This window comes from Panthera uncia, chromosome E3, assembly GCF_023721935.1.
Source record: "Panthera uncia isolate 11264 chromosome E3, Puncia_PCG_1.0, whole genome shotgun sequence".
Lineage (NCBI taxonomy): Eukaryota > Metazoa > Chordata > Mammalia > Carnivora > Felidae > Panthera > Panthera uncia.
This window is the reverse complement of record NC_064815.1, coordinates 16,385,505-16,398,928: the sequence shown is the minus strand read 5'-3', so window position 1 is coordinate 16,398,928 and position 13,424 is coordinate 16,385,505. Positions and strand designations below refer to the sequence as shown.

The window sequence follows — 13,424 nt, the reverse complement described above, 5'->3', positions numbered from 1 at the left end:
GCAGGGGGGCTTCAGTTTGTAAGCTGTAGTCCTTCCGTGGGAGCTAATGAAAAGTGGGTAGAAGGGGGGAAGACAGGGCCACATTTTCGTGTTGGAGCCACAACTCTGGAACAGTATGGGGTGTGGATCGAAGAGGGGTGAGGCTGGACCCCTGACGCTGCTGTTGGAGAGATATGAGCTACCATGAGGACCTGGCCCCCGGGCCTCTCTGGCGGGTGGAGGCGGGGCACTTAGGAGACCCAGTCAGGAGGCTTTGGTTAGTGCCTGGGTGGTGGAGGTGAGGCAAGGGCGGGATCTAGAATGCCTTCCCGGTTTCTGGCTCAGATAGCAGATTCTCCAGGCCAGGGGTGAAGGAAGAGGAAATGAGTTGGGGTGGAAGATGGGGAATTCAATTTGGCAGAAAAGGCACTTAATATTTGTGCCCTCCTTCTTTACCGGAGACATTGGGAGCTGTGGATCTGGGGCTCGGGAAGGTGGTCGGGGCGCAGGTCAGGATTTGGAAGTCATCAGGGCAAACAAAAGGTGGGACCCAAAAGCCAAGCGGGAGATGCTGTTGTTCACTTGAATCCTATGCGGAAGTTGGAAACACTTTCCTATTATTGAGATAGTCACGGGTATACAGGAAATGGGCATTAGGTATCGTTTATAGAATAAAATTCTTTGTAAGTTAGTGTCTCGGTGACTGTAGGCTCAGGATTTTCTAACCTTCTGTCTGCTCTTGTTACAAAGAATTAGAAACGAATTCTTTCTTAGCAACTAAGAAAAAATAGAGCATCCTTATTGCTTCTCTCAGACTGCCTCAAAGTGATACAGAAATTCTTCATTCAGTATTGTTTTGTGTAGTGACTCCATTTATCTAAAGGTTTATTGGGTTGATACTGCAAAGGAGATTCATGCATTTACTCAGTAAGTTGTTTGTTGAATACCAGCCGTGCGCTAACTAATAAACGTGTGGGGAGATGGTAATGAAACAAAACAATGGCTCTGCCTTCTGGAGCTTATAATCTCAAGGAGGAGACATCCGTAAACGATAAACAAATAGACTTATAGGTGCTTCTAAGTGTTACGAAGAAAATTAAATCCAAGGCAAGGAGAAAGAGAGCATCGGGGGTGTTGTCTAGACGGCGTGATGAGAAGGCCTTTTTTGAGGAGCAGCCATTCGAGTAGAAGCCTGAGTGGAAGTGATGGAGTGAGCCATGTGGGTATCTAGGGGAACAGTGTTGGAGGGAGAGGGAATAGTAGGTGCAAGGACCCTGAGGAATGGCAAGGAGGCCGGCGGGCCCGAAGGGGTAGGACACGAGGGGAGAGGTTTTGGTGGCTCTCTGTGGTATATTTGCCTTCACTCCAAGATGAGGACAGTTGTGGTCACTCTCCACGGCCTCCCTGGAGGGAGACTGCGTTCCTGGGTCGGTTAGTGGCAGGTCCCGTGAGAAGCAGCAGTGGACTGTGAGCCGGAGGCCCCCGGTCCTGCCGGTAGCAGTCGGGGGAGCCGTGTTCCCACCCGGCTGGGATCACTCCTTTCGATGGAGAACAGATTTCCTGTCAACCCTTGAAATATGATTAATGGTGACAAATGACCGTCTGGAAGAGCGTTTTTTAGGCGAAGTGCTCAGGGAGGTTTAGAAAGGCTAGTTGTTGCCCTCTGTTCTCTACCACTTCCCTCTTTGCACCCCTTCAAAAATGACTCCGTTTACCTCATGCAGCCTTTGTGACTTTGGAACGCCCCATAGTGGAAAGAGCAGCGAAGGGGGCAAGCGGGTGTGGGGTCTGCGTCTGTTGTCACAGATCATCTCTGGGTTTCGCCGCTCCTTCTGCTTCCGGGAGCCTCCTTTTCCTTCTCTGTAAAATGAGAGGATTGGAGTAAGTGATCTCTCAAATCCTTCCACTTGTAGTAATGCTCTGCTTCTTCTCATTTATTCGTACGAAGCAGTCAGTGGCGTGAAAGCCAGGTCAAGAAAAGCGGTGCTCCGCTGCAGACGTGTCTGGTAGTGATAAGAAAGTAAGCTTTTCTTCAGGTAGAGAGCTGCCCAGTTCTGGAACCATCCTCTCCATCCTCCGATCCTTTGGATAAGCCGTCTCTAAGAGGTTTTTTGCGGGCTCAGTTTCCTCACGGTCCGCTTGCTGTCTGGGGCGCATCGTTGTTTTGTGGTGGTTGTTTTGTTTTTTAACTGACAATTTGGTGGACATCTATGCAGTTCATGCCATCGTTGTGGTGACCACCATACCAGGCAGAGAGGAGTTGATTTGGGGCCCCAGCGGGATACTTGGAGTTCTCTGTGCTGGCTTTGCCCTTTCTAGGCCACTGGAAAAGGAAATAGCTGAAGTTGAAACTGACCTCTGTTGCCCCCACTCTGCCCTCCACCTCCCACCCATACACTAGGCCAACTATCACAGCTTTGTAGAGTCTGTTCTTCAGATTCCTGAAATCTCCTGAGCTCAACCTGTGGTCACATTGTGCCTGGCACCAGGTAATTAAGGGGTAAGCAGCATAGGAAAAAAATTACCATTTCTTTTCTGGTTGGGTGGTGTAATAAAAATCATTGAGCCTTTTCAGAAGCTCACACTAAGTGCCTGAACTTGAGGGGGGGAAAAAGGATCTGAACTTGATCTTCAACCTAAAAGTGCTTATTTTCTGTTAAAGTAAATTGCAGAGAATTACCAAAGTTACAAGATTAAATTATATATGTGAAGATGGTCGAGAGAAATGCTAGTTTACAAACAAGCTTTTTGGACACAAAGCTGGTGAGAAGAAAAATATTTGATCAGGCTGTTCTTTTTTTTTTTTTTTTTTTTAATGTTTATTTTTGAGACAGAGAGAGAGCATGAACAGGGGAGGGTCAGAGAAAGAGGGAGACACAGAATCCGAAACAGGCTCCAGGCTCTGAGCTGTCAGCACAGAGCCCGACATGGGGCTCTAACCCACGGACCGCGAGATCATGACCTGAGCCGAAGTCAGACGCTTAACCGACTGAGCTACCCAGGCACCCCTGATCAGGCTGTTCTTTCAGGAAAGAATAACTTTCGTTTTCAGTTGGCTTTTTGCCTGTCTCCCCTTTTTCCAAATGATGAGAGAAAGGAGGGCTTTGGATACATTTTCCATAGCGTAGGATTTTTTTTCCTATGGGAGCACAGAGCATCTCACACTTACAGGAAAAGTTTACTGCCAAATTGGAAGAGTCGGTAATACGAAGCATTCCCAGCCGAGAGAGTAAAAATGAGGGCTGTGGGGGAAAATAGACACAGAAAGAGGTAGAGGAGAAGGACGGGAGTGAAAGAGGGGGAAGGAATGGGAATCTTTAAAGTACAGATTGATAACCCACAGGCCTCCGGATGGGAAGAGATGCTTATGAAGGGTCAGTAAAGTTGCTTCAGGGATTTCCTGTTCCTCCTGCTGCGTTTTCTTTTACGTTGTTAGAAGTAGCCCAAACTTGGACAAAAAGAAGAGAAAACTTGTGGAGGCTGTATCTGAAGTTTCAGTGTTCAAGATAATTGATTTAATAAGAGCATTTTCAGCATGCCCTTTATTGCCACTTGTCTTACATCACGCTGCTCCCAACGACAGTTGAATTTATCCTCAGTTCCCTGAATTTCCTGCTCTTTGGGATGAGCTTTGCCTTAGTCTTCAGAGGGGAGAGCTGTTTGCAAGGGAAAGGCAGGTGCCCTGTATTGCTTGAAGTGGAGAAGGTGGGTTGTGTCCTGTCCGGCTGCAGTTCCTGGTGCCCTCCTCTTCTCTGATTTTTGTGGACTGAATAAATAAACAACTTATTTGTATCAGAGAATGAGTGATTTTTAAAGTTCATTATGATCAAAGAAGATGGTCGAGTGTTCCTTCAATTGTGGACGTACTCTTGTATAGATTGTAGCATAGAACTCCACAGAATTTTCGTGGCAGCTTGCTTTTACCATTTCTGGAAACTAAAAAGTAAATTGAATTAGTAACACTGTGAATTTTTGAGAAATTGACTAGAGAGACAAATAGTGTTAATGCTGTTGAAGGTGTACCTTTCTTTCTGTCTCTTGCTTAAGGCGACTAGTACAGTGTAGTGGATATTGTCGGTGGTAGAAAAATAACTCAAATCTCTATGTAGGTATTTGCAAAATTATAACCGTAGCCCTCATTATGCATGTTTCTGTTCTGCCACGTGTTTAATCTTGAACTTGCATGGAGCATGCAGAGCTTAGAAACATAACATTGATTTAACCCCTGAATGTTGAAAAGATAACACACATTCCCTTGTTGCTAATACACGAATCTGGGCAAAGGGACCAGGGCTTTGTTGGGAATCTGGACATGTAGAAAAATTGTCGTGTTAGGTGTAAAAGAGCATTGTGTTCATGGTTCGAGTTTTGTCTTTAGAATAAAACGAGAACGTACTTTGAATCAGTAAAAAACGTACAGAAATGCGCTCTGAAGCACTGGTTTACGCGGCCCGTTCCTGTGAAATTACACGCATGGAGGGACTCACGGGTTTAATGTTTCGTGGTCCTCCTCGTCCTTCCATCGGCTGGACAGTCTGCTCAGAACTTCTTCTTCCCTGCAGTTGATCCAGTCCCCCGTGACAACCCCCCTCGGGCTGATCATGTTGAAGACGACTTCAGAAGAGCTGGCCTGTCCCCGTGAGGACCTCAGCGTGGCTCGGAAGGAGGAGCTGCGGAAGCTGCTGCTGGACCAGGTGCAGACTGTGCTCGGGCTGCTGACAGGTGAGCCGTTCGGTGGAGGCCAGGGACGCTGGCGGTGGCGCTCTCAACTTTTGAGCAGTTTTGCTTGTGACCGTGGCCGAGTTGAAAAACAAGGAATGTGGTGGTGGCGTGTGCGGTCAGCACTGAGCCCCGTGTCCGGCACGTGGTAGGACCTCCCCAGATGCTCGTAACCTACTTGTTTTTACTGTCTTTATGAATCGGTCCTCACTGTCACTGTCGTTAAGGAGGTAGAGATCAGGTCACGGGAATGTGATTGAAATGCCAAGCGCTGCATTCTCAGTAAGGTGGGTGGCGAGCACTTCATGTAAAATAATTTAAATATAAGATCAGGAGAAGTTGGAGGAGGGGGGATGGGCAAATTTCAAAATCCGCTCAGGGAGGCGAGACCAGATGTGGCATCCGCACCCCGTGCGCCTGGTCGTGGTCGTAAGTAGCATTTTCCTCGTCATCTTGTCCGTTTTATCAGAGCCTCGTAACCGTGTGTGAGGAGTAAGAATAAACAGAAAGCAAAAGCAAACCGCACGAGACAGGAAGGCGGGACGAGGGTGGAGCACGCCGGCTCGCCAGGGCCCTGCCGCTTGCTTGTGACGAGGAGCAGGTGCAGCCCTAGTCTCGGGGCCCTTGAGGCGCCGGGGGCCCGCTTGCTGCTTGAAGGAATGCCGCAGCGCAAAAAAAAAAAAAAAAAAAAAAGAGAGAAAAACAGTTTTTATCTGCAGCTCCTCTGCCCAGACTTCCTCTCGGATCTCTAGGAACTTGCTTCTTTTGTCTGTGTTACAAAAGTGCTGGGCGTGCAGTGGGCACTTAAAATCGGTTGAGAGTGCCCGATCAAAAGTAGACTTGTCGTTTGCCCCGTGTCCTTCCCCACGTCCCTAGGGGAGACCCACACCGCAGAGCATTTGTTCATTCAGAGCACGTTCAGCGATGCCCCCAACTAGATGTCACATTTCTATAGTTAAGGACCATGTCTGATATCTCTGTGTCCTGCCGTGAAGACGTTAACATGTTTTCAGTTGGGGTTAATTCACAAAGCGTCAAATCCTCCATCTGACGGTGTCACAACTAGGCTTTTAATACGTTCACAAAGTTGCGCAACGATCACGCGATCTAATTCCAGAACACTCTCATTACTGCCCTTTCCCCCTCCAACCCCTGGCAACCACTAATCTGTTCATCTCTGTGGATTTTCCTATTTGGCCTTTTCGTTTAAAAAAAAAAAAAAAATCATACACTATGTGGCCTTCTTAGTGGGATACTTCAAAGCCCATCCATGTTATAATATTAAATGTTTTGAAAACACCGTACTTTCAAAAGCTTTTACAGCTGATCATCTTATGCAGTAGGTTCCATAAAGAGGTACAGAAAGGAATAAAACAGTCCCTGTCTCTAATGAGGGGTACTTGAGTTGGGGAGAAAGACAGCTAAAGCCAGTGTGTTAAGAGTTTAGCAGAGGTGCGTTTTACTCACAGGCAGAACTGAGCAGACGAGACTTCCTGGGGACGATGGCGGCTGGGTGGCGCTCTGAGGGATGGACAGGCAGCAGCCTGGTAGAAAGGTCCAGCTTGGATTGGCAGGAGGAGAGCAGGTCAGAAGTTGGTGTGGAAGGAGTAGCACCCCGTTGAGCGTGTGCAGCCTTTGTATGGAGGTGGGGGTGAGGCCAGGTGGGGGAGCAGAGGCCTGAGGGAAGCCATGTTCCATGGGTGGGTGGCGCTGTTGGCTGGGCGAGGGGCGGAAGAGAAGCAGTGGCAGGTTTGTGGGGGAAGATGAATTGAGTTTAGGACATCCAGGTGGTGGTGTCCGGGAGTGTCTAGTTGGACCTACGGTGGGGAGAGGGAGGTTTAAATACTGACGTTTGATCGAAGGGATCAGATCTGTTTTTAAATCTGACTTTCATAGGTTAGACTTCATTTCTCTCTTAAACTCCATTTCTCCTTCCTCGCTAGGTATCTTGGAGACTGTCTGGGACAAGCACAGTGTCACTGCTGCCACCCCACCACCATCCCCGACCTCAGGAGAAAGTGGTACGGTCTGCCCACCACGTATGCTGTTCCTCTTTTTAAATGCACTTGGGGGGCTCGATGGGGTAGCGATTGCTTATCTATGCCAGATACAGATGCTGATTTTTCCTTCATCACTTTTTGGCCTCTCTGCCCACGTTTTCTGAGTAGGTAGCTCTACTTGGTTCTTTGTAAGTACTTGTACTTCCTTAATGTAACGTTTTGAACAACATACATTGTTTCTTCCTTACCCATCAGAAAAATGGCACCTTTGATGTTCTGTCATCTTATTTCCGTTCCCTTCAGCTTACAACTGTGTTGTCCCTCCTGGTTTGTTTTTTGCTCTTTCTCAGATTTCATGGCTGTATTGCTCATGCTCACGTTGGCATGAGCCCGTGGGCCTGAAAGGTCTGCTTTGCAGTTATGCAGGGGTCAAGGTCCGAGGAGCTGGTTGGCTTCCTGAAGCCGGGGGGGGGGTGGGTAGGGGGGCAGGGGGAATGGTAGGGGGGGCGGCACGACACACGGGAGAAGAGGATGTGGAATGCTTTCTTCCCTTCGGGGCTCAGGGAAGATGGGGCCAGTGTGCAGTAATCACATCACCATCAACTTAGATCAGTTCAGAATAATTTGATAAAGCATGGCTATATTTACAGTGTCACTAAGTAGTTTACTGGAGGCTGATTATCCACAGTTACATTAATCAGTCTTTCAGAAGTGAGTGCAGTTCGCCTAAAAATGGCTACTTCAAGGATAGAAAGAGGAAATTGTGTCTGAGCAGAAACTTTTCGTTTCTGAATGCTTGTGTTTACACTAAATGATCACAGGTGCTTTTCAAGTAGAGTCCATCCTGTGAATTGCATATTGTTGCTTCCTCTGCTGTAAAGGTTGGTTGGTATGGCTGAGGGGAAATATTTCTCCATCTTTCTCCTTTACCCCAGGAAATGGGCTGTTGAAATCAGACACCTCTAAGCCCGAGCTGTTTCATGTAGCCTGTTATTGTTAGTATGTGGAAGCTGAAATTCTCGCAGAGCTGAAAATACAGCATGACGTTTTGAGGACTGCTCATAGTCTACCAATTTATTCCAAATTCCATTTGTCATACTTGGATTAAAAACTGTTAGCCACTTGTCAGACTTCTTAGATGAAACACTATTACAGAGCTTTAGAGTGTTTTAAAAGCCAACAGGGATTTGAACTTTATTTGTACTTGGTGGCAGACTTTCATTTTCAGCGTGGATATTTGAGATGACTTAGCAGATTTAAATTTTGCAATACGTGATGATTAAAGGAAAAACTGCAAATGAGGCAGAGCCTTGCTTTCATGAGGGTACACTTTGGAATCTCTTGCAGGTTAGCTGATCTTAGAATATGTCATTTCGTTTAAATAGTAGCTTGCAAAGATTAGTTCTGTTGAATTGGATTTGGTTTTAGGTGGTTGAATAGTGGCTTAGCATCCAGTTTCAGTTAGCAGTTTAGTAAAACTTGTTTTTCTGAGATCATTTTCCAATGCCAAAAGTGGTATGTTTTAGTTGGCTTTGTTCAGCTACATGTTCTGAGCGAACTCAGTTTATGCTTTGATAGACTTATTTTCCTGGAGGCCAGGTTGGGGAATATCAGATAATACAAATCAAAAATATATTCTTGCCTCTTTTCTATGTTGCCTAGGTTTTGTTTATGAGGCTAGGTAAAATACAGTATGAACCAACTTGACATTTCCATATAAACAAAACCTAAAAATGTGGTGTGTATTTCTTGAGGATTGCCTCTTAGACAGTATTAAGGCATTTTTGAAGTCTTGAATTTTAGTATTTGAGAAAGAACAAAACAAATGGAGACTGTTTGGAGCCTGGGAAGTTAAGCAAGCTGGTATACTTCCCTTAAAAAAAAAAAAAATAGGGGGCACCTGGGTGGTCCAGTCAGTTGAACGTCCAACTTCAGCTTAGGACACGATCTCACAGTTTGTGAGTTTGAGCCCCGTGTTGGGCTCGCTGCTGGCAGCACAGAGCCTGCTCTGGATTCTCTGTCCCTCTCCTGCTCATGTTCTCTTGCTCTCCCTCCCTCTCTCCCTCTCTCCCTCTCTCTCTCTCTCTCTCAAAAATAAAACATTAAAAAAAATACAGGATTGCATGTTCGTTTGACATATGCCTTTTTCTCTGACAGTTGCAAGTGAAGCTGTTGGATCTTGTTCCATTATTTGGATGATGCTGAGGATTTAATTAACATTTATTTTGATGGTTTTGCTCAACTGCCTTTGTGCACTTAAGACACCAAGTTAAGCAGTAAAAGTTCTAAAAAGTTGGTGAGCTTTATTGACCTAATAAGCTCGCTGTTACGGACAAAAATTATTCTGAGCAACCTTAGGGCCCAGTGAATAAAGCAGATAATTCCTATACCCACCCCACCCCACCTTTATTTAATCGGCAATCCCTGCCGGAATCCCCGAATCCCTCCGCGGTGGGTTTGGTGTTTTTTTCCCCCCTGCATACTTTCTGGTAGCATCGTTTTTGTCTGATCATTTTCAAAGAACGAAGCCCGGGGACGAGTCCCTGCGGTGGCTACTCTGGCGGTCTGGAGATAGAAGAAGCTTTGAAGGGTGCTTGTGGTCTGCTTCTCAGAATAGTTCCTCAAATTGTTGCCTTATCTTTGAAACTTGCCTCATTAGACCAGAATCCTGTGAAGTAGATGACGGTTTCATCTCTCGTTTACGAACGAGGAAACCGGGGCTCATGGGGGAAATCACGTCACCAGTAAGTGGTGGAGCAGGGGCGGCCTCGGCGCCCGGTCTTCGTCCGAAGTTTGCCTTCTCGGCCGCTCAGCCCGCGTCTCTCTGCCTCCCCCTCCCCCTGGTTCAGAGCCCCGGCTACCCCGCATCTGCTGGGCGCCTTCCCGGACTGCGGCCGTCCTGGGCTGTGAGACGAGCAGGAGAGGAGGAGCAGTCCTCCGAGGACGGAACGTGACCGTGCCCTCCACACGCTGGGGCTGCGGCTTCCTGCTGCGCCCGGGCGGCCTCAGCCCCCCTGCTTTCAGAGCCTCTCCTCGTCCTCCCCTCTCTTTGCCTGGACAGATGGGGTGGGGGAAGCAGGGAACAAAATGAAATGGTGTGAATACTGCAGCTCCGAGTTAGCTTTCACTGTTGTGCAATAAAACTTGAGACCGTACCTTTCATCGGCGTGACGTGTACTGTCCAGTGTGGGTCTGTGCGGATACCAGTGATGGCAGGAGTCCGGGGTGCAGGTACGTTAGAGAGCTCAGATGGTGGGGACCAGTTTATGCCTTCCTGTTTTCTCCCACACTTTGCAGATTGCAGATCTTTGTGCACTTGGAAATCTTGTCACGTGTTCCCTTATAAGCTGCTTAGAGGAAGATGTCTCTCGGGAGGGTCACTCAACTCCTGTGATCTCATTTTCTTAGCCTAAGGGCTCCTTGACTGGAATTTCTCTCCATTTCGCCGGACTGAGGCTGCAGTGAGATCCCTGGTTCTCAGTGGGGAGTGATTTTGCCCTGCAGGGGATATCTGGCTGGCAGCACGAGAAGTATTTTGGCTAGCGTAAGGGAGGAGAGGGTACTGCTGGCATCTGATGAGTGGAAGCCGGGGGTGTTGCTGCTAGATATCCTACGACGCGCAGAACGATAACGAATTATCCAGCCCTGGATGTCAGTAGTGCCGAGGTCGAGAAACCCTGGATTAGAAAACGTAGAACTGAATAGAAAACACGACATTTAAAGAAATAAAAAAGGAAAAAAGCCCAGGGGATCTTTGCATGAATGCCTGACCTGTCTGGGTTACTTCCAAGTGAGTAAATGCACCAGAGTCGTCCAGGCACCTCTCGGCAGGGACGCACATTGCCGCCAGAGCCTGGCCTGATTCAGAGAAGCCGGTCGTTCACAGGCTCTACAACCAAGATGTTACCCTGTTGCATAGGTAGCTTGTCAGGCTCTCTCAAGTTTGCATTGGAAATGCAGCATGAAGCAATGTCTGTTCTGTGGTAATTCCTTGCCCTTTGTTTAAAGTACAATTTTTGAGGGGCTCCTGGGTGGCTCAGTTGGCCGAGCATCCAACTTCGGCTCGGGTCACGATCTTGTGGTTTGTGGGTTTGAGCCCCTCATTGGGCTCTGTGCTGACAGTACATGTCCTTTGTCTCCCTCTCTGCCTCTCCCCTGCTTGCTCTATCAACAACAACAACAACAATTTAAAAAATACGATCTTTGGAAAGCTCTTTGTAGTCTACTAAAATACTTTGAAATATTTAAAGTCGAATAAAATCATCACTTCTCAGCCTTTTGGCTAAGATCAAGTGTAGTATCTGTTCATATCAGTTTGAAGTTGAATAAAATCATTTTCATTGAGAACAACCTTAAAAGAGTCTTGTTTTGAGGGGCAAAAATCATAGGTCATCTTACACACTTAAAGAATTTTGCATAATGCCATTCAGCATTTGCCCTTGGGCTTATGTCTTTCTACAGTTGTGGTCCTGGTGCGCACGCTCTTTTAATTAGGACTTTAGAGCATACGTATTTTCCCGTATTTGAATCTTAGCTTTCTTATCGCTTTGCCTGGCTGCCTGATCCTTCCAGTGGGTCTGCTTTCTGGGAAGGAGCATAGGCTTAGGGGCCAGACCTGGGTTTCCGTTTCAGCTCTACTTCTTATGAGCTGAGGAACACGGGGCAAACACTTAATCTACCTGGGTCTTACTCTAACAGTTTTGTAAATGCAGATAATAACATCTACCTTAGAGCTGTGGGCATGAAGTGAGAATATGTATGTAAAGTGCGTAATGCAGCACTAAGCAAATAATAACAACACATTAGATGGTGGCTGTTCTTACATAATTATTGTTGTTGTTGTTTTGCTTTTTCCCCCTTTGGCAATCCTCGTCTGGAAAAATTCTTCTGAGCTAAAGCGTAGAGAGACAACTTTTTGGTTTTGCTTTCGTTTTTAAAGCCAGGATTTATTTCTAATTAAAAATGCTCAAGAGATTTAAAAGGTCCAAGGGCCCAAAGATGTCCAGGTCTCATAGAACATAGATGGTATCTGTTGGTTAAGTGTCCATTTGATCCTGGTTAATTATTTGGCCCCTTAATCCTTCTAGTTGGGTGGTGGTGGTTTCCTCTAACACCAACATCTTTCATAAATGGCCCCGGTCCATGAATGACAAGAAGAGCGACACCAGAAACAGTTACTATCTTTGAAAGAGAGAAAGTTGAACATATGACTCAGGTGGACAGCCACCACAGCAATTCCAGAAATCAACCTTATTAATCCAGCAGCAAACTGAAATATGCCCAGATTGTACTTGAACATCCTTCTTGCGTTCTTCTTTGAAACCAGGTCCTCTGATGATCAGCGTGGGCAGCTGAGATCATGATGAGTCTTACCTAGTACTAAATGCAGCTCTTTCAGAGCAGAGACCACTGGACATCCTACCAGCTAAAATGCCAGGGGACAGATTTTTAATCTGCCTGTTTTTCAATAGGCTCCCTGCCCAAGCTGGGGCTTGATTGAGCTCACGACCCTGAGATCAAAAGAGTTGCATGCTCCACCGACTGAGCCAGCCAGGTGCCCCCCTTTTTAATCTACTTTTACCAGTAGAAATTAAACCCCTTACTAATAAATCACAAAATCCTCATGTTACTGGCAGAGGAGATGAGGCTGAGAAAGATTAATCCGTTCGTATTCATTCAACATTAGTATTAAAGTAGCAGTTTTCAGTAGGTCTGGGGGTCCCTGGAGGTCCCCCAAGCCCTTTCGGGCGTCCCAAAGATCAAATAGATGTTCATAAAGATACTATGACTTTTTTTTAAGTGTTTATTTTTGAGAGAGAGAGTGCAAGTGGAGGAGGGGTGCAGAAAGAGAGGGAATCAGAGGCCCTGCACTGACAACCGAGAGCTCGACGCAGGGCTCGAACTCACGAACTGTGAGATCCAGACCTGAGCTGAAGTCAGACGCTCCAGCGCCTGAGCCACCCGGGCACCCCATGTTGTTTGTCATTTTTACGCACGCTCTCATGAGTATACTGGATAGAACTCAATCAGATCCCACATTGCAGTTAACCTTTAAGAAATTTAAAGTGAAAGTTTAATACTGGAGAACAGCTGCAGTTACCCAGAAAGGCCGCCGAAGAGCTGCTTTCTTTTTCAATTGTGTATCTCTGGGAAGCTGTTTTTTTCAGATACTTCAGTGAAAATAGCATATTGCAACAGATTGAAGCAGATGAGAGAGTCTAGCGATCTTTTTTTAAGCCAGACAGGCATTAGAGAGATTTCCAAAAATGTACAAACGGTGCTACTCTTCTCACTTATTTTTTGACGGCAAAGTACACTTTATCACTTAAAAATATTTTATGCTAACATGTAATGGTTTAATATTATTAAATGAATATTTAAAATACGGTATTTGAAAACTTCAGTTTTAAATTCTGTGTGATGAATATCAATAGAAATAACCCGCATAAAAGTTCTTTGGCATCCTCAATCATTTTTTCTTTTAATGTTTGTTTATTTATTTTAAAAAATTTAAAAAAGAATTTAATGTTTATCTTCTTTGAGAGAGAGAGAGAGAGAGAGAGAGAGAGCAGGGGAGGGGCAGAGAGAAAGGGAGATAGAGAATCTGAAGCAGGCTCCAGGCTCTGAGCTGTTAGTGCAGAGCCTGATGAGGGGCTCGAACTCACAGACTGCAAGATCATGACCTGAGCTAAAGTTGGACGCTTAACCAACTGAGTCACCCAGGCA

General features: G+C 46.3%; 1 protein-coding gene, 1 long non-coding RNA gene and 1 pseudogene across 9 annotated transcripts in view; all 3 read left to right on the top strand.

Moving 5' to 3' along the window:
* The window catches only part of XPO6 (exportin 6), a 103,150-nt gene that overhangs the window by 36,161 nt on the left and 53,565 nt on the right, over positions 1-13,424 (top strand). For 5 of the 8 annotated variants that reach the window (XM_049638478.1, XM_049638476.1, XM_049638475.1 and 2 more), the window contains exons 5-6: positions 4,542-4,701; positions 6,642-6,737. In XM_049638478.1, the coding sequence (XP_049494435.1) occupies positions 4,542-4,701; positions 6,642-6,737 (256 nt within the window). The remainder of the gene's footprint in view (positions 1-4,541; positions 4,702-6,641; positions 6,738-13,424) is intronic. The other 3 variants (XM_049638481.1, XM_049638477.1, XM_049638480.1) reach the window with 1 other exon arrangement.
* LOC125928000 (uncharacterized) lies at positions 7,189-11,864 on the top strand. The gene is made up of 2 exons (XR_007459527.1): positions 7,189-9,442; positions 9,548-11,864. It is a non-coding gene; the product is annotated as an uncharacterized LOC125928000 (long non-coding RNA).
* LOC125928669 (uncharacterized) lies at positions 10,961-11,139 on the top strand (annotated as a pseudogene).